At 37.0% G+C, this 19,559-nt stretch overlaps 1 protein-coding gene across 50 annotated transcripts in view; it reads left to right on the top strand.

Annotated features, from left to right (window-relative positions):
- The window catches only part of MAPK10 (mitogen-activated protein kinase 10), a 364,716-nt gene that overhangs the window by 185,580 nt on the left and 159,577 nt on the right, over nucleotides 1-19,559 (top strand). For 33 of the 50 annotated variants that reach the window (XM_081581593.1, XM_081581559.1, XM_081581612.1 and 30 more), the window contains one exon: nucleotides 9,491-9,562. The exons of 1 other annotated variant lie outside the window; for it this stretch is intronic. In XM_081581593.1, coding sequence (XP_081437719.1) covers nucleotides 9,497-9,562 — 66 coding nt within the window. In that variant the 5' untranslated portion in view covers nucleotides 9,491-9,496. Of the gene's footprint in view, nucleotides 1-9,490; nucleotides 9,590-19,559 lie in introns of all 50 variants that reach the window. 16 more of the 50 variants (XM_081581714.1, XM_081581963.1, XM_081581723.1 and 13 more) reach the window with 1 other exon arrangement.

The following is a 19,559-nucleotide window of genomic DNA, read 5'->3' on the forward strand; positions in this document are numbered from 1 at the left end:
CAGACATGACTTAGTGACTAAACAACAACAAAATACAACAACCCATCTCTTACATTTTGGTCTCTATTGCCTTACTTCTGCTAAATAAGCTTACAAGAAGACTTCCGTGGAAGCAATCATCTTGTTATATAAATAGTATTTTAAGAGATACTTAGCTTTTAGAGGCAGACAAGCACAGATTCCTTGGAAGGAGATAGCATATCTCCTGAAGCTAATTATGTTCTCCTAGATGTTTGTGGGAAGAGTGCTCTCATCAGAGGCAATCATTTTTGTAAATAGTGAGACGGTAAATATTTTAGACTTTGCAGGCCATACATTCCCTCCTCCAATTATTCAACTCTGCCACTATAGTGTGAAAGTAGCCTTAGATAATACGTAAATGAATCAATGGGCTGTGTTCCAATAAAACTTTATTTACAAGCAGGTAGTGAGTTGAATTTGGTCGATGGACTGCAGCTTGCTGCATCCTGCTCTAAATGATAGTTCATGGATGTAAAGACTTAATAATATTTTAAAGTGAACATATAAACAGTTGTTAATAGAAAATTAAATTTAACTTCATTTTATATATCAGCACTTGGAAAGATAATTGCTAGTTTTAAGATATAATTACTTTTTTTCTGTACATAGTTGGGAGAATTGTTTTGGGCATAGAAGAGGCAGTGTTTTTTGTAATTAACAGTGACTTTGTATTTTAATATTGTATATATGCTTGCAGGCTGTTAGTCATTTATAATAAATGTGATATGTGTGAAATACAAAAATTATTTATGGACAATGAGTTTGTTGTATACCAACTCAGCTTGGCAACTGCTGGACCGTAGGCTATTTTTGGAATCAGTAGTTCATTTGGTTTTCCCCTGTGTATACTGCATTTCAGTGACAAACCATAGGAGCCTGGAGCTGCCCAGAACAATTTGATTTTTTTATCTGTGAAGATTCTCAAGCTTCCTGTGGTTTAGGTGGCACATCTCACATACAAAAGAATTTAAGTATTGATCTAAGCTATTAAAACACATCATAGTTACATTCTTTTATAGCAACTGCTGTGCACCAGTTTAGCCTAATGAATTCTCAAGTGTATCCCATTCATACAATCTGGCCTACTGTTCTGCTCAGAGTAGCCATTAACTCCTATAGGCATGTAATGAGGAGGAACTCAGTAGAGTACATGGCAAGAAATGAACATATGGAGGTTTTCCCAAAAGAACAACCAGTAATTGAAAGCACTAAACTCCCCCAGTTATCATTCCCCCCCTTTTCAAGCTATTCATAGATGCCAAGATGCTCTCACTAATTCCGCTGCAGACTAATGTCAGGATAGTGCCCTGGCCATTTATGCTGTTTCTGTGTAATGGTGCCAGATGTTCTCTACCATGCTATCAGGAAATATAATTACCATACTAGCTTTCTGTAATTCACTAGAATTATCATACTGAGTGTCCTTTTTCCTCTAATGTCCCTTTGTAGAACAAGAAGCTTCTGCTTGATTTAATGACTTGGTCACAGGTGCTATTAATACATTTGGAATCTTTATAATGCAAACCAGCAAAGGTCAAGATGCTTGCTTTTCATAGAAAAATTATTCATTCATTAAAAATTAAAATACGTTGTTCATTTCAGGTAGGGGGCTGGATGTTATTATTTCCCACATGTCCAGTTCAGCAGTACAGAACAAAAACATTCCTGCTTGGTAACATTTCTGAGGTTGTCTTTGCTAGGCTCTTTCATACTTTCACTGCTGCAGACTCCTCATTACTAATTTGTTTGCATCGAATTTATTGAAAATTCACAGGTCTCAATATGAGAAGATAGTGAAAATACTTAGATTTGTGGTAGAGAAGGAAAGAAGCTTTTTTCCTTTGATTCTTTTTTTTATTCAATAAACATTTACTTGACATTAACTATACATTAAGAGTAGTGCTCTGTTCTGGTGTTGTGAGCATGAATAAAACATAATCATTTTCCCTGAAGGTCATAATATAGTATGGAGCAAACATATGAACAGTTACAGTATTATAAGATACTCATAATAAAAGTATGAACAAAGTGCTGTGAGAAGAAGGAAAAGACTGAGAGTGGCTGGGGGAACATTTCCCCATTTAATGCGCTCTATGGGAAGATCCCCTGGAGGAGGAAATGGCAGCTCTCTCCAGTATTAGTGTCTGGAAAATCCCACGGACAGAGGAGCCTGTCAAGCTACAGTCCGTAACGTCACAAAGAGTTGGCCATGACTGAGTGACTGAGCACGCGCGCACACATGAGGTAGTGAAACAGCAATGGAATGAAGCTTTTTTGTTTTTGATGTAGAACATTTTTAAAGTCTTTATTGAATTTGTTACCGTGTTACTTCTGTTTTATGTTTTGCATTTTTGACCCCAAGGCATGTGGGAATCTTATCTCCCTAACCAAGCATCGAACCCACAGCCCTGCATGGGAAAGTAAAGTCTTAACCCACAGCCCTGCATGGGAAAGTAAAGTCTTAACCACTGGACCACCAGGAAAGTCCTGGAAAATCATATTTTAAATGCTAAAAACGAGCATTTGGAAAATGGAAATGAAATAAAAATGCCATTTATAATAACATGAAAATATAAGAATATAAGTGCTTAAGAATAAACTTAGAGGTATGAAAGGACTACACACATAAAATATATGATTAAATATAAAATACTTTTCTTTGTAAATCCTTAATTTCTTTAAAATAGAATGACTTAAACAAAGGAAAAATAATAGCAATGTACTGTAGGGTTTATAAAATATGTATAAATAAAATATATGATAACAATATCTTAAAGGATTAGAGGTGAAAATTGAAGCATACTACTGTAAGTTTTTAAAACTACACATGTGGAGTAGAATAATATTATTTGAATCTAATTTACTAAAAATTTAAAATGAAGATTGCAAACTCTAGAACAACACTGATAAAAAAAAGAAAAAGAAGTATAACTAATAACTTATTACGTGAAATAAAATGGGAAACAAAATGATACTCAATTCTTACAGAAAGGCTCTTCCAGAAAATTGGGATAAAAGAATACATACAAAACCAATGGCTTCCCAGGTGGCGCTACTGGTAAAGAACCCGCCTGCCAATGCAGGAGACATAAGAGAAGTGGTTTTGATACCCGGGAAGATTCCCCTGGAGGAGGGCATTACTACCCAGTCCAGTATTCTTGCCTGGAGAATTTCATGGACAGAGGAGACTGACAGGCTACAGTCCATAGAGCCTCAGAGTTGAACCCGACTGAAACGACTTAGCACACACACATTTAAAACTAATTGTATGATGATGGACTTAACATACTCACTCCAGTGTTCTTGCCTGGAGAATCCCAGGGACGGGGGAGCCTGGTGGGCTGCCGCCTGTGGGGTCGCACAGAGTCGGACAGGACTGAAGTGACTTAGCAGCAGCAGGACTTAACATTCTTAATTACTTTAAATGAAAATGGATACATGGATCTGTTAAAAGGCAGAGATTATCAGCAAGTCATCACTTTTATTCAATGTTGTTTCAGAGGCAGGACAATTAGGTGAAAAAAAAAAGGCATACTGGAAAGGAAAAAGCAAAAACTGTCTTCACTGAAGACATTTTTGTGCATAAAGAAACTCCTAAACTATCAGCAAAATATTTACTAGATTGAGGTGGCTCAGACAGGAAAGAATTCACCTGCAATGCAGGAAACCTGAGTTCAATCTCTGGATCAAGAAGATCCCCTGGAGAAGGGAATGGCAACCCACTCTAGTATTCTTGCCTGGAGAATTCCATGGACAGAAAAGCCTGGCAGGCTACAGTCAGTGAGATACCAAAGAGTCAGACACGAATGAGTCACACACACATAATAAGTGAATTTAGCAAGCCTTTAAGTACAAGGTCGCTTACAAAAACTGACTTTATTTTTAGAAATGAGTGTTTAGGAAGTGAAAATGAAAATGTCATATAATTGCATCAAAAATATAAATGTTTAAGAGTAAACTTAAAAAAACATATAAGGTATATTTATATACTGTAAACTACAAAACATTACCAAGATAAATTAGAGAGTACCCAAGTAAATGGACAAATAAACTATGGTTGTGGTGGATAGAACTCTCAACATTAAGATATATGTTCTTCCCAATGTAATCTATAGTTCTAATGCAATCCCAAACAAAATTTTAGAAGTTTTTCTTTTTTAATTTATTAATATTTTGAAACACTAGGCTGATTTTAAAATTAATGTGGAAATGAAGAGACCTTGACTAGTATCCCAAATAAAAACAAAGAAAAATTTGAAGTATTTACCTAATTTTAAGACTATTATAAATCTACAGTAATCAAGACAGAATGGTGTTGGGTTAAAGATAGAAAACAGATAAATGGAGTAGAATGGAGTGCTGAAATAGACTTGCACTTGTACAGTCAATTGAACCAAGGCAGCAAGGCAACTCAATATAGAAAGGAAAGTCTTTTCACTAAGAATGTCTGAGCCACTGGGCATCATTAAGGAAGTAAAAGTGAATCTCAACATATACATCATAGCATGAATTGAAATTTATTGGAGAGGTGTCACAGACCTAAAAATAAAAATAACACTGTCAAGCTTCATGAAGAAAATGTGCAGGAAAATCCTAATGAAACTGGGGTGGGCAAAGATCCCTGACAAAACCAAGAAAACACTAATAATTAAAGGAAAATAAATTGTAAAGTAAATTTCATAAAATTATTATTCACTGAAAAACAACGTTAATAACCTGAATATGTAAGCTATAGACTGAAAGAAAATATTCATAATACATGTAAGTAATAGCAAACTTTTATCTGAAATAGAGAATTTCTAAAGTTTCTATAAAAAGACAACCCCCTTCCCCTATCTACAGTCCCACCAAATGGACAAAGTACTTGAAAAGGCACTTCACCAAATAAGATAAATAAATGGCCAATAAACACATGAAAAAGTTGTTAACACTATTAGTCATCAGGGAAGTAAAAAATAAAACTATAATGAAATATTACTAAACACTCACTAGAATGATTAAAATTTAGAAAACTGATAATACCAATTGTTGGCAAGGATGTGAAGCAACTGAACTTTTATGCATTGCTACAGTGGGTAGACAATGTGTCTAACAGTTTTTCATAAGTTAAATATATCCTTATCAATGACCCAACAATTCTTTCTTTAGATATTTTCCCCAAAGAAATGAAAACATATTTGTGCAAAAATACATGTACATAAATGTTCATGCAACATTATTGATATCCAAAAAATAGAAATACCTCTAATGTCTAAAAGCAGAAGAGATAAATGAACTGATACATTTTACTCAGCAACAAACAGAACTATTATTGATATTTATGCCAACATAGATCCATTTAAAAGCATTTTGCTGAGCAAAAGAAGCCCAATCAAAAAAGAAGCTACATACTGTATGATTTCTTTCCATTTGTTTAACATGTTTATGATATTGTGTCACCTTGATGCTTGTTTCTTTAACAACCATTTCATTGCTTTGTACTCAATGAATGAACCATAGTTTATTTATTCATTGGTCTTTCTATGATTATTTGTTTTTTCCTAGTATTAGTTTTTATTATTTATTTTACCATTACAAAAGTATTCTAATGAATGCCTTTTATATGTATCCTGGTAGCAAAACACAAGGGGGTCTCTGGAAATATGTGTAGAAATAGACACGGGTGGTAGGGTATGCAGAAGTTTATTTCATAGTGCTGTTTTGCCCCTAAATTTGGTTAGTCCAGTTGCCAGTTTTGTATAACTATCAGCAGTGTATAAACATCCCCATCTGAGCAAATGCTTTGTAAAAACTGAACATTATCATACTTTTCAGTTTTTATCAATTTGATAGGTATAAAATAGTATCTCAGTGTGGCTTAAAATTACACATATATTTATGAAAGCTTTTATATTTCTTTTTCTATGAAATGTAATCCATGTTTTATTGTCCTTTCTTCTTATGGGTTCTCTGCCTTTTTATTCTTATATTTTAGGAGCTCTTTATAGATTCTGGATAAATCTACCTCTGGTTATGTGTCTGTCAAATATCTTTTCTGAATTTATGGCCTACTTTTTCACCCTGTCACATTTTTTCATAAACAGAAATGATTCATTTTAAGTAGTCTGTTTTGTGAACAGTTTCCTTTATAAGTTATCAACTTACATACTTTTTAAAAATTTTATTTCAATTGGAGGATAATTACTTTACAGTAGTGTGATGGTTTCTGCCATACATCAACATGAATCAGCCACAGGTATATATATATATATATACCTTCCCTCTTGAACCTCCCTCCCAACTCCCACCAGCAACTTGCATATTATTTATGATGTATTTTTCAGACATTCAACTACATTTTCTTCCGTATTATTTAAAGTTTGGACTTTCTTGAACAATTTTATCCATCTGGAATTGTGTTTTGTATACAGTGTAAGGTAGAGATTGTCAAGAACTTTTAACAGTCTAAGATGTTACTCTACCTGCAAGCTAACAAGGTAGCCTGCCAGAGTTTTATAGATGTTGGGGCGGAAGAAAAGCAATTCCTGAGTCAGGTGAAAAGTTCTTTACTACTCACATTAATAGCAGGAGCTACAGTGTCAGAATTCATGCCAGTTTCTCAAACCCAGTTCCCATAGGGTGACTCAAGGAAGGTCAGATGACTACTGCACATACAGTGTGTTGTGTTACAGAAGAGGAAGCCCAAGTTCAGGGAACCCAAATCTCTTGTAGCGGGAGGTTAGCATGCCTGACCTTTAACCAAGAGGGGCACCTTGTCTATATTATACTGGATAATAAACAGTAATAAAACCTGCTTTATTCTCCAGAGAGTGGCATCTTTCCCTTCCAAGGCTGTTTTTTCTATAACTATCCTTGAGAACATAGTCCAGAATAAAGGCAGCCAGTGCCTCTGCCTGTAAGACTTGCACAAACACGAGAAGCAACTGTCTCTTAGCAAAGGGTGTACGTCCTTTCTCCCCTTGCCCCAATATTCATGACCAATTTTCTCTGCATGGTTTAATGCAGTTTCATCTTTCCTCAGGTATCTTTAATATAATCAGGTTTAAACGTCTACATTAACATAACATTATCCGTTTGATTCTATGTATGTAAGCATCTGTTTCTGGGCTCTCTGATCTATTAATCAGGCTTCCCTGATAGCTCATCTGGTGAAGAATCCGCCTGCAATGCAGGAGACCCCAGTTCGATTCCTGGGTTGGGAAAATCCCCTGGAGAAGGGAACAACTACCCACTCCAGTAATCTGGCCTGGAGAATTCCATGCACTGTATAGCCCATGGGGTTGCAAAGAGTCGGACAACACGGAGACTTTCACTTCCACCTTCACTTTCTTTCCCTGGTGGCTCAGATGGTAAAGAATCTGCCTGCAATGCAAGAGGCCCCGGTTTGATCTCTGGGTCGGGTAAATCCCCCAGAGAAGAGAATGGCTGGCTACCCACTCCAGTATTCTTGCCTGGAGAATCCCATGGACAGAGGAGCCTGGTGGGCTACAGTCCATGGGGCCACAAAGAGTCAGACGTGAATGAGCAACTACCTCAGCATCAATACCATGTATCTTTACATAGTACAGCTTTATATTAAATCTTATTGTCTGGTAGAGCAGTTCTCTCCCCAACCCCCCAAAATATCCACCTTGTTCTTCAGAAATGTCTTATATATTCTACTCTTTCCATTCTTCTTTGTATTTAAAAAATCTACACACATTCCAATGTAAAAAATATATATGTGTATATATATTTGCAATTCTGACCTTCTGGAATTTTTTTGCTTGTTCCAGAGTTTTGTTTTTAGTAAATGTAATACAGGTGTTTCCAGTGTGACTACCCATCACAGATCAGTTCCAAGCTTTGGCTTCTTGCTTGCTGCCCTTTAAAAGCTGAAGTTCTGATCTTCAGACATCAGCAGATGGTCTGAGCACAAGTGACAGGTCCAGCTCATTCACTTCTCTGCATGGATCCTCTCACTTTGTTTTCAGTCTCTCAGAATTTTTCTTACCTTTTTTTTTTGAGCAGCTCAGCTATGCATTTTAAAAGATATTTTGTCTCTTTCATCTCACCTTTTTAGCAATTTTGCACTGAAAGTGGTTTCCAGGATATCTAGCCATTCACATTACCTGAAACAGAAGTCTTTGTCAATAGTGGTTTTAAAATTGTTTAATCTCACAGAATTGTATCTTTTGCATAATAAATATTCAATAAAGTATGTTTAATTGAACTGAATAAGATTTCAGTTGAATTTTTCTGATGCTGCCTCATCATTTCCAAATAACCTAGTACCTAATTTGGCATTTCCACTATTAGATTATTATCCTCTCCTTAAAACTTTACAAAGTTAAAAATATTTCCAACATACAGAAAATAATATACTTGAAATCTTTTCTTACCACCACAATTAAACACATGTTAATATAGTATCTTCTTTACTCTATGGTTATATGGTTAGATAACAAAGCAATTTGTATTATTTTATATACTTCAAAATTTTATACTAATAATGATATTGATGCTTTTTTGAAAGCTACTTTTTCCCCAGTCAGCATCATGTTTGAAATATTTAGCTATGCTGATACCCTGAGCTCTGATTCAATTACTCCAAGTCCTGTCTGTAATTTTATTATAAATTAAATTTTATTTGAGTGTGTGCTCAGTTGCTTCAGTCCTGTCTGACTCTTTGCGACCAGATGGACTATAGCCCACCAGGTTCTTCTGTCCATGGGATTATCTAGGTAAAAAAACTGGAATGGGTTGTCTTTTCCTTCTCCAGGGGATCTTCCAGACCAAGAAACTGAACCAGAGTCTCCTACCTCTGCTGCATTGCAGGCGGATTCTCTACCGCTGAACCACTGAGGAAGCCCTAAATTTTATTTAATATCCCTTAATTCTACAATAAATATTCTTATATATATCTTCTTGAGCATATATTTGATATTTTTAAGAATTAGATGCTTAGAACTGAAAGTGCTCTGTGATAAGATGTACTTAACTTTGACCCCATGGACTATAGCCTGCCAGGCTCCTCTGTCCATAGGATTCTCCAGGCAAGAATACTGGAGCAGGTAGCCATTCATTTCTCCAGGGGAATCTTTCTGACCCAAGGATCTAACCTGGGTCTCCTGCATTGCAGGCAGATTCTTTACCATCTGAGCCACCAGAAAAGCCCAGAACTGAAAGTACTCTGTGATAGGATGTAATTAACTTTAACATATAAGATATATTCAGTTTCTTATATCTAGTCTTTATGATTGTGATGACATCCATCATTATAGATGACAAGACCTTTTTTTTTTTTACCTTGTATTACTTAATATTTGCAATTTGTGAAAAGTACCTAGCACTGGTGTGAAAAGGATTATGCCAAATATACGTTGTGCATGACACCTTGTGTATAATTCAAATGATACTAAAGTTTATAACTATTAAATAATGAATGATTAGGTGAGTTAGCAATTCACGCCCCCCTTTTCTTCTGTAGGTATTTATGAGCCTCCATTTATTCTACTACTGCAGTGAACCAACCTTGGATGTGAAAATTGCCTTTTGTCAGGTGTGTGTTCCTTACAGGTAAAACAAGGTACAGTATATTCCCTTGTATTTCCATTTTGCCATTCCAGCTTGCACGTTTCACACTAAAGTTAGTGTTTATGTAGGATCAAAAGTAGCCTAGGGAGTAGAATTGGATGCCTAGACTTTTCTCCCCCCAGTTCATTTATCTTATTAGAATAGGAATGAAGAGAATTCTTTTTAATGATTGTAAATATTGTACTTAATTGCTGTTTAAAGTGATTCCTTACTATATTTAACATCATTAATATGTCTTTTTCAAATCCTTAAAATGTGATTTAAATAATCGAAATAGCTGAAATAGCTGATATTATTTTTCATCCAAGGACTGATGAGCCACAAGTGGAGTGTCTCCCGTACTCAAATATAACAGTATGTAGGTAGTACTTCGGAGAAGGCAATGGCAACCCACTCTGGTACTCTTTCCTGGAAAATCCCATGGACGGAGGAGCCTGGTAGGCTACAGTCCATGGGGTCGCTAGGAGTTGGACACGACTGAGCGACTTTACTTTCAGGTTTCACTTTCATGCATTGGAGAAGGAAATGGCAACCCACTCCAGTGTTCTTGCCTGGAGAATCCCAGGGACGGTGGAGCCTGGTGGGCTGCCATCTATGGGGTCGCACAGAGTCGGACACGACTGAAGCGACTTAGCAGCAGCAGCAGCAGCAGCAGGTAGTGCTTAGTTTGGGCTTCCCAGGTAGCGCTAGTGGTAAAGAATCCACCTGCCAAGGCAGATGACTCAAGAGACAGGGTTTTGGTTCCTGAGTTGGGAAGATCCCTGGAAAAGGGAATGGCAACCCACTCCAGTATTCTTGCCTAGAAAATTCCATGAAAAGAGGAGACTTGTGGGCTACAATCTATGAGGTCGCAAAGAGTCAGACACAACTGAGCACACACACAGAGTCCTTAGTTTGTTTTTCAATGCCCTGTTCTAGCCAGTAGTTGGTAAAAAATAAGACTAGCAGCAATAATGACAAATAAAGGTATCTCTAACCTACTAGTGAGAAGGTAGTGTACATGGACAATAGAAGGGTCTGCACTCTTGTATTCATACAAATGATATTCTTAAGAAAAAGTCTACCTGAGGCACTGGTACCTACTCCGTTTAGGTCATTCTGACTTAAGTCTGTGGTCACTGTATCATTAATAGAGCTCAGTTTTACCCTAGGAATTGTTATGTGGCTGGTTAATTTCATAGTAGCTCTAACTGTACTCCAAACAGAGAGTACTTCCATTTTTTCTGTAATGGTTTTTGCTGTATTTTCTCACCAAGATGGGTTGTATACACAGAATGACATATATCCCTTGAAATGAGGTTTAAAAAATAACTCAAAATAATATTACTTTAATACAATATTTTCTAATTCTAGAAGTAACATGCTTATTATAGAAAATATGAAAAAGTACAAAGGAAACAAAACATTGGTAAATCTATTCTCTACACTGAGTGTAGTTAGAATTTCTATGGAAAAATAAAATGTATTATGTTCTATGAATAGGATTTACGGATCTATTTTATCTTGCTGGCCTCTAAATTGTTGTAGTGCCCAAAATCTCCAGGCTTTCAGATAATTTCTCAATAAGAACTCTGGATCTGGAATGAAGTAAGTCAGAAAGAGAAAAATCAATACAGTGTATTAACATATATATATGGAATTTAGAGAGATAGTAATGACGATCCTATATGCAAGGCAGCAAAAGAGACACAGATGTAAAGAACAGACCTTTGGAATATGTGGGAGAAGATGAGGGTGGGATGATTTGAGAGATTAGCATTGAAACATATATATTACTGTATGTAAAACAGATGGACCAGTCCAAGTTCTATGCATGAAGCAGGGCACTCAGAGTTGGTGCTCTGGGACAACCCAGGGGAGGGGGTGGGGAGGGAGGTGGGAAAGGTGTTCAGGATGGGGGGACACATGTGCACCCACAACTGATTCATGTCGATGTATGGCAAAAACCACCACAATATCAATGCAAAAAAATAGAGGAAAACAATAGAGTGGGAAGGAGTAGAGATCTCTTCAAGAAAATTAGAGATACCAAGGGAACATTTCATGAAAAGATGGGCTCAATAAAGGACAGAAATGGTATGGACCTAACAGAAGCAGAAGATATTAAGAAGAGGTGGCAAGAATACACAGAAGAACTGTACAAAAAAGATCTTCATGACCCAGATAATCATGATGGTGAGCTCACTCACCTAGAGTCAGACATCCTGGAATGTGAAGTCAAGTGGGCCTTAGAAAGCATCACTATGAACAAAGCTAATGGAGGTGATGGAATTCCAGTTGAGCTATTACAAATTGTGAAAGATGATGCTGTTAAAGTACTGCACTCAATATGCCAGCAAATCTGGAAAACTCAGCAGTGGCCACAGGACTGGAAAAGGTCAGTTTTCATTCCAATCCCAAAGAAAGGCAATGCCAAAGAATGCTCAAACTACCACACAATTGCACTCATCTCACATGCTAGTAAAGTAATGCTCAAAATTCTCCAAGCCAGGCTTCAGCAATATGTGAACCATGAACTTCCAGATGTTCAAGCTGGTTTTAGAAAAGGCAGAGGAACCAGAGATCAAATTGCCAACATCTGCTGGATCATCGAAAAAGCAAGAGAGTTCCAGAAAAATATCTATTTCTGCTTTATTGACTATGCCAAACCTTTGATGGTGTGGATCACAGCAAAGTGTGGAAAATTCTGAAAGAGATGGGAATACCAGACCACCTGACCTGCCTATTGAGAAACCTGTATGCAGGTCAGGAAGCAACAGTTAGAACTGGACATGGAACAACAGACTGGTTCCAAATAGGAAAAGGAGTATGTCAAGGCTGTATATTGTCACCCTGCTTATTTAACTTATATGCAGAGTACATCATGAGAAATGCTGGGCTGGAGGAAGCACAAGCTGGAATCAGGATTGCTGAGAGAAATATCAGTAACCTCAAATATGCAGATGACACCATCCTTATGGCAGAAAGTGAAGAACTAAAGAGCTTTTTCATGTAAGTGAACGAGGAGAGTGGAAAAGTTGGTTTAAAGCTCAACATTCAGAAAACTAAGATCATGGCATCAGGTTCCATCACTTCATGGCAAATAGATGGGGAAACAGTGGAAACAGTGGCAGACTTTATTTTTTGGGGCTCCAAAATCACAACAGATGGTGACTGTAGCCATGAAATTAAAAGACACTTACTCCTTGGAAGGAAAGTTAGGACCACCGTAGACAGCATATTAAAAAGCAAAGAAATTACTTTGTCAACAAGGTCTGTCTAGTCAAGGCTATGGTTTTTCCAGTAGTCATGTATGGGTGTGAGAGTTGGACTATAAAGAAAGCTGAGCACCGAAGAATTGATGCTTTTGAATTATGGTGTTGGAGAAGACTCTTGAGAGTTCCTTGGACTGCAAGGAGATCCAACCAGTCCATCCTAAAGGAGATCAGTCCTGGGTTTTCATTGGAAGGACTGATGTTGAAGCTGAAACTATTACTTTGGCCACCTGATGTGAAGAGCTGACTCATTTGAAAAGACCCTGATGCTGGGAAAGATTGAGGGCAGAAGAAGAAGGGGACAACAGAGGATGAGATTGTTGGATGGCATCACCAACTCAATGGACATGAGTTTGGTAAACTCCGGGAGTTGATGATGGACAGGGAGGCCTGGCGTGCTGCGGTTCATGGGGTCGCAGAGTTGGACACGACTGAGCGACTGAACTGAACTGAACTGATTCTATTCCAAGCCTGGGTTATTGCAGGAGCTGCCACCTCGTTCACCCCTAAGGGGTTTACTCTCAAAACATAAGCAAGAGAGATATTTGAAATATATAAGTGAGATCACGTCACTCCTTGGTTAAAAGCAAAATAAACAAAACAGAAAAACCATTCAGTCAGTGAGATGTCTTCCCACCTCACTAATGGTAAAAATTCTTAAAATAAATACCTAAGCCTTTGCCTTGGGTATTACCACCTAGACATGCTTCCTTAAAATGCTCTTCCTTTATTATCGACTTGGCTCACTCATTCACTACCTTCAGAACTTGGCTCAAATATTCATTTTTAACGGAGTCGTTTCTGCTTATCTATCTAAAATTGCCCCTTCCTACTCCACACTGCCTATCTCACACTTCCTATCCAACTTCTTAGTCTTTCTATTTTGTCCCCTCCATGACAGCTTTTGATATATGTGACTAGCATGTTGTTTCTCTCTGCTGGAATACATTTTTCACTTGGGCACGGAAGTTTTTTAGTGATGTGCTGTGAGCTTCCACAGGCTGACAAGGCTCACAAGCATTGAGAGTGCACACCTCTTCCCAGCTCTAAGTTCAGTGATGTTGGGTTGGTAGATTGAACTCTGTCATGATAGGAATATGTACATTATGTAAATAAACAATGGTGCAGATAAGTCCTCTTCCCTCCCCCACCCCTAGCCAGCTGTTAAATAATTAACAGCGCATAGTTGGGATTTTGTCTTTTCTGCACACAGCTGTGTTGTAGTACTAACAATAGTATCTGGCATCGGGTGGGCTCTCACCAAATATTTGTATAATGAATGAATGAATGATACGTGTTTGGTTAATGCAGTCAGTTGCAGCTGTGATAGTGCCCTGGTGGAAAACGAGCAGGCCTGAATTTCTGGTTAGAATATCTGGACCATTTGCAAGCTTTATGATTGTGAGCCATTTCCTTAGTGTCCATGTTCCTAGTCATTTACCATGGGCATTAGCCCTTAAGAACCAAACAAAAAACAAACAAACAAAAGCTTATTTTTTACGTATTTTGAGATTAATCTGAATTTAAGAAATTATCAAAAAAATCTTAAAATTTCAACTACTCCACAAAGTTTCTGTGTAGGTTGAAGTTATTTTTAAATCATCTCCCCAAATTTAGATACAGATTCAGAATGTCTATTTCTAGGAAGAGTTCTTAAAGAGTTTAAAGCAAAGGAATAAAGAGAAGAAATGAAGCATGAACTTTCTTAATGGCTCTGATTTTTTTTTTTTGCTTACTATGAGCTTTTAATACCTAGCAAATATACATGTATATTCTATAACTTAAAACAAACCCTAAAAATATCATAGCAAGGAGGATATTTCTAGTTGTGACTCAGAGTGCTTAATTTACTTTCCATGTAGAATTTTAATTTGATGATAATATTTATTTTTTCTTTTCTGTAGCTCTCTGCCTCATTTACTATTCTAGCAATTTAAAGAAAATGGTGTATTTATTTTCTCTAAATGAATACAGAATTTATTTATTTATTTGTTTGCTTGAGTTTTCTTTCAAACTATGTGCTTTGGAAGCTTCTCATTTCATGAGACATCTCATGGATCCCTGGTATGCAACGGCATTTAACACCATCTACAGTAGGGTTAGGTTGTTCTCAACTTCTTGCCTCATAGATGGTATGGAAAGACCTTTAAGTAAATTGTCAACAGTTAGGGATTGAGTATATCCAAAATGGAGGGCTTCCCTGGTGGCTCAGTGGTAAAAGAGTCTGCCTGCAAATGCAAGAGACATGGACTCCATCCCTAAGTGGGGGAGAGTCCCTGGAGAAGGAAATGACAACGCACTGCACTCCAGTATTCTTGCCTGGGAAATCTCATATATAGAGGAGCCTGGCAGGCTACAGTTCATGGGGGCACAAAAAGTCAGATGCAGCTTAGTGACTAAACAACAAGAATATCCAGAATCTAGGTCTCTTGAATCTTAATCTCTGGCTTTAAAAAGTTATATCATATTTCCAGGGCTTACACTGTTATAAGAAAGAAATCACAGAAAATATAGAAAATAAAATCGCCCAGGTAGTTACTTATCCACAGCAAATATGTCAATTAACTGTAGTAATGATAACCTTATTTCTTCATTGAATTATTTGAAGAACATGAGATTCATTGAATTTTTTAGCTACTCCTATTCATTTCATTTTTTTTTTTTTTTCTTTAAAAACATCAAACAGCTTTTGCAGACAGGAGGTTTCTTGCTCTATTATGGGGAGAAATTTGTCGCAGATGATAAAAAAACAATCTTAAGTTTGCCCTTGTATAAATCATTTACAAAATATAGACCAACAGGGAATTGAAAGTGCCAGAACTCTTGATTCTCCAGAGATGTAGGTAAGCCTTCTTAGCCTTCTTTTCTCAATTGAATAGAAAAGTGAAGAACTGTTGAATTTCACTCTATGAATTAAGAAAAAAAATCTGTGAAAATTGCTGGGTTTGGAACCCTGTTGTACTGAATAGATGAGTCATGGTTTCAACCAAGAAATATATGCCCAGAGAGATAGTGTATGTTGGAAGCCACATGCACAGCCACTGGTGTCTATGGAATTTACCACATCCCAGTTTGTGTCACCATTGGTTGTGCGGGTTTATGCTTTCTCAACTCAATGGTGATGGCCTCTGGGGTAGGGCCAGGGCATCCTCATCCTTGCCTTCCAAGCCCAGAATCCTCTCTTAAATCAGGAAATGCTCAATAAGTGCTTTTTGAATAAAAGAGGGTAAATAAAAACTCAGAAAAGCACTAGTAGAAATTTGCTCACCTTTAAAACTCAAGTCAATTTCTCAACATCTTATCATCTTGATAAGTACATATTAATATATTTAATTTGTATTTTGGTTAATTTGTTAAATCACAAATAAGGGTTAATCTGTCATTTATCTAAAAAGTTATCAACTTATTGTCCTATCCTGTTACTGATGCTCGAGTTGGTTACAAATCATTTAAAATGATTTCTTGATTTTCAGAAAGCCTTAACAGACAGGAGGTTCATGTTAGTGAGTCAACAATTATGGGTTTATGTAACACTAGAAATAAAGAGACTGAGCTCAGTGATGATCTTTTTTGCTGTGACATAGAAACTCTTTGGGCCTTCTTTGTGGGGAGACATCTACACATCAAGTGATTATTGACTGGCTCCATCATTCATTTATTCAACACATCTTTACTGAGTGGGGTTCCCTGGTGGCTCAGATGGTAAAGAATCTGCCTGCAATGCAGGAGACCCATGTTTAATCACTGGGTCAGGAAGATCCTCTGGAGAAGGGAATAGCTACCCACTCCAGTATTTCTTCCACAGACAGAGGAACCTGGAGGGCTACAGTCCATGGGGTTGTAAAGGGTTGGACACAACTAAGCGACTAACACACTTCTTTACTGGGTACCTCTAATATGTGCCTGTAACTTGTAGAAATAGGGGTACAAGGTGGGTATGGTTACTCTCCTCAAAGAACACACCATCTAGTCTAAAGCAGAGTAGAAAATAGTTGGCTTAAAACATAAAGAAAACTTCTTCCACTTTGAGTTAAAACCTCAGTGATAACTATGGGATAAACGATAACAAGTCAGAAAAGGAAACACCTCAATACTTAACAGATGCTTACTATCTGTGAAGACTTCATTAAGACTTTATCTCATTTAATCTTTACAGTGCCGTTAACTACAGAGACAGAATTCAATTATGTTTTATTCTGGGGTTGGAAACCTGAACCATTTTACTAGAATGTCTTTATCCAGTCTCATCATGGATTTTTGACATCTTCTATTGGTTATACAGAATTTTAACTGAACTGAGTAGCAACTAAATAGGATTCAGGACCAAAATACTATAATTAAACGCAAGGAACCCTAAGTTTCTATTTGTCACCAGTAGGAAAAAAAGAAGACTTTTATATAAATTCCAAAGGACAGTAGTGATGTATAAGGTCTAAAATATTACTGGGTAATGACATAAATAGCAGTCTTTTTGTAGAGTTCTTAATGTCAAAATTGTTGTTCAGTGTCTTCAGAAGTTAGTGTTTTTTGGTACAGCCCCTTGTTAGATATAATGGCCAAGACTGAGCATGCTGAATTTTCTAGTTAAAGCAATGCTTTTCTTAATAGATATAAAATATTACTAGATGACTAGTAACTAAATTTTATTTTGCTACTCTAATGTCCGGATAACAAACGCACTATGTGTGTATATATAGTGATAATAATTTTCCTAGCCACACATGGTCACTGTTCTAAATAAATGAAAACTTAACTTTTAAACATTTCAAAAGAGTGACTTTAGTGTTACATTTATGTCTTATACCTTGGGCAGGCTTTTTCTAAAGATTTATTAAGTAATTATTCCAGTTAGTAAGTAGATTCAGTTATGCTACTAAATATTATCTAACAAAAATGTATAGATCCTACCTAAGATTTGGTTCTATAATGATAAACTTCTCTATTGGTTTATGTGAGTATGTGTTTGGTTTGCTTGAAGCATGTAAAAGTTCAGGCTTGACTTCTTGTTGAATGATCTTAACCTGAATGTAAATGTAGCTCAATATTATGAGAGCAATTATGGTTGAGATAGTAATTAGATTAAATGAAGTTATTGCTTATATCTGTCAAAATAATTGTTCTGTAAAAGATCCCAGAATTATCTATGGTTTTCAGTGTATGGTTAATAATGCTCTTGTCAGAAAAGCACCAACTTGTGGATTCCACTTTAATCTATATAAGTGTTCCTAAGATATCAACTAATTAGTGGGTAGATATTCCCTTCTCCAGGGGATATTCTCAACCCAGGTATTGAACCTGGGGCTGTTGCATTGCAGGCAGATTCTTTACCATCTGAGCCACCAGGGAAGCCCAATTCCTTAAATACACTATTTTAATTTCATTACCCTTCTGGTGTAAGACTTTAAAAGAATAGATTAAGTGATAATTTTGCTCTTTTGCAAAGCTATTTTCTGAGGTTGGGGTTCAAAGGCTAAAATTTTAGCAAAGGTGAAATTTTTCAGTAGGTTAAGATGAGTAATGTCCACTTTGGTTCTGAATTCTAAAACCAGTACTAATCAGAAATGTGTCATTCAACTCTTCTTTTGTTCATCTTCTCTAAAGGTAAATATTTATCTGGTTATATACTCGATACATCTCTAACTCATTCTGAAAAAGGTCAAGATACCTACAAAATGCATTTAGGTGGCACCTGCCACTTCTGTTTGTAATCCCTTGGCCCAACAGAACTGCAAGGGAGGCTGGGAAATGTAGTAGAGCACATGAGTATCCACAGAGAACTGAACTGTCTCTACCACAAATGACAGAAAAATAGTTTATTACCTGGCGTTTCTGAAACCTTTTGGCTGTACACTGATTTTATAGCAGTGTCTTGAGACACTTTTTAATTAAAAGCTAGAAATGATTAAGCTTGGTGAGGAAGTCATTATAAGCTGAAATTGAAAGCGAAAGTGAAAGTCACTCAGTCGTGTCCACCTCTTTGCGACCCCGTGGACTATACAGTACATGGAATTCTCCAGGTCAAAATACTGGAGTGGGTAGCCTTTCTCTTCTCCAGGGGATCTTCCCAACCCAGGGATTGGACCCAGGTCTCCTGCATTGCAGGCGGATTCTTTACCAGCTGAGACACAAGAAAAGACCAAGAATACTGGAGTGGGTAGCTTATCCCTTCTCCAGGAGATCTTCCCGACCCAGGAATCAAACCAGGGTCTCCTGCATTGCAGGCAGATTCTTTACCAACTGAGCTATGAGGGAAGCCCCATTATGAGCTGAGATCAGCCACAAGTTAGACCTCTTTTGCCAAAAAGTTAGCCAAGTTGTGAATGCAAAGGAAAAGTTCTTGAAGGAAATTAAAACCACTACTCCAGTGAACACATGAATGATAAGAAAATGAAATATCCTTATTTCTGGTATGGAAGAAGTTTTACTGGACTGGATAGAAGATTTAGCCAGCCACAACATTCCCTGAAGCCAAAACCTAATACAGATCAAGATCTTAAGTTCCTTCAATTCTATGAAGGCTGAGAGAAATTAGGAAACTGCCAAAGAATCCGTCAATTCAGTTCAGCCACTCAGTCGTGTCCGACTCTTTGCAATCCCATGGACTGTAGCATGCCAGGCTTTCCTGTCCACCACCAACTCCCAAAGCTTGTTCAAACTCATATCCATCGAGTTGGTGATGCCATCCAACCATCACATCCTCTGTCGTCC

Source organism: Giraffa tippelskirchi, chromosome 1, assembly GCF_054371585.1.
Source record: "Giraffa tippelskirchi isolate mGirTip1 chromosome 1, T2T-mGirTip1v1.2.pri, whole genome shotgun sequence".
Taxonomy (NCBI): Eukaryota; Metazoa; Chordata; class Mammalia; order Artiodactyla; family Giraffidae; genus Giraffa; species Giraffa tippelskirchi.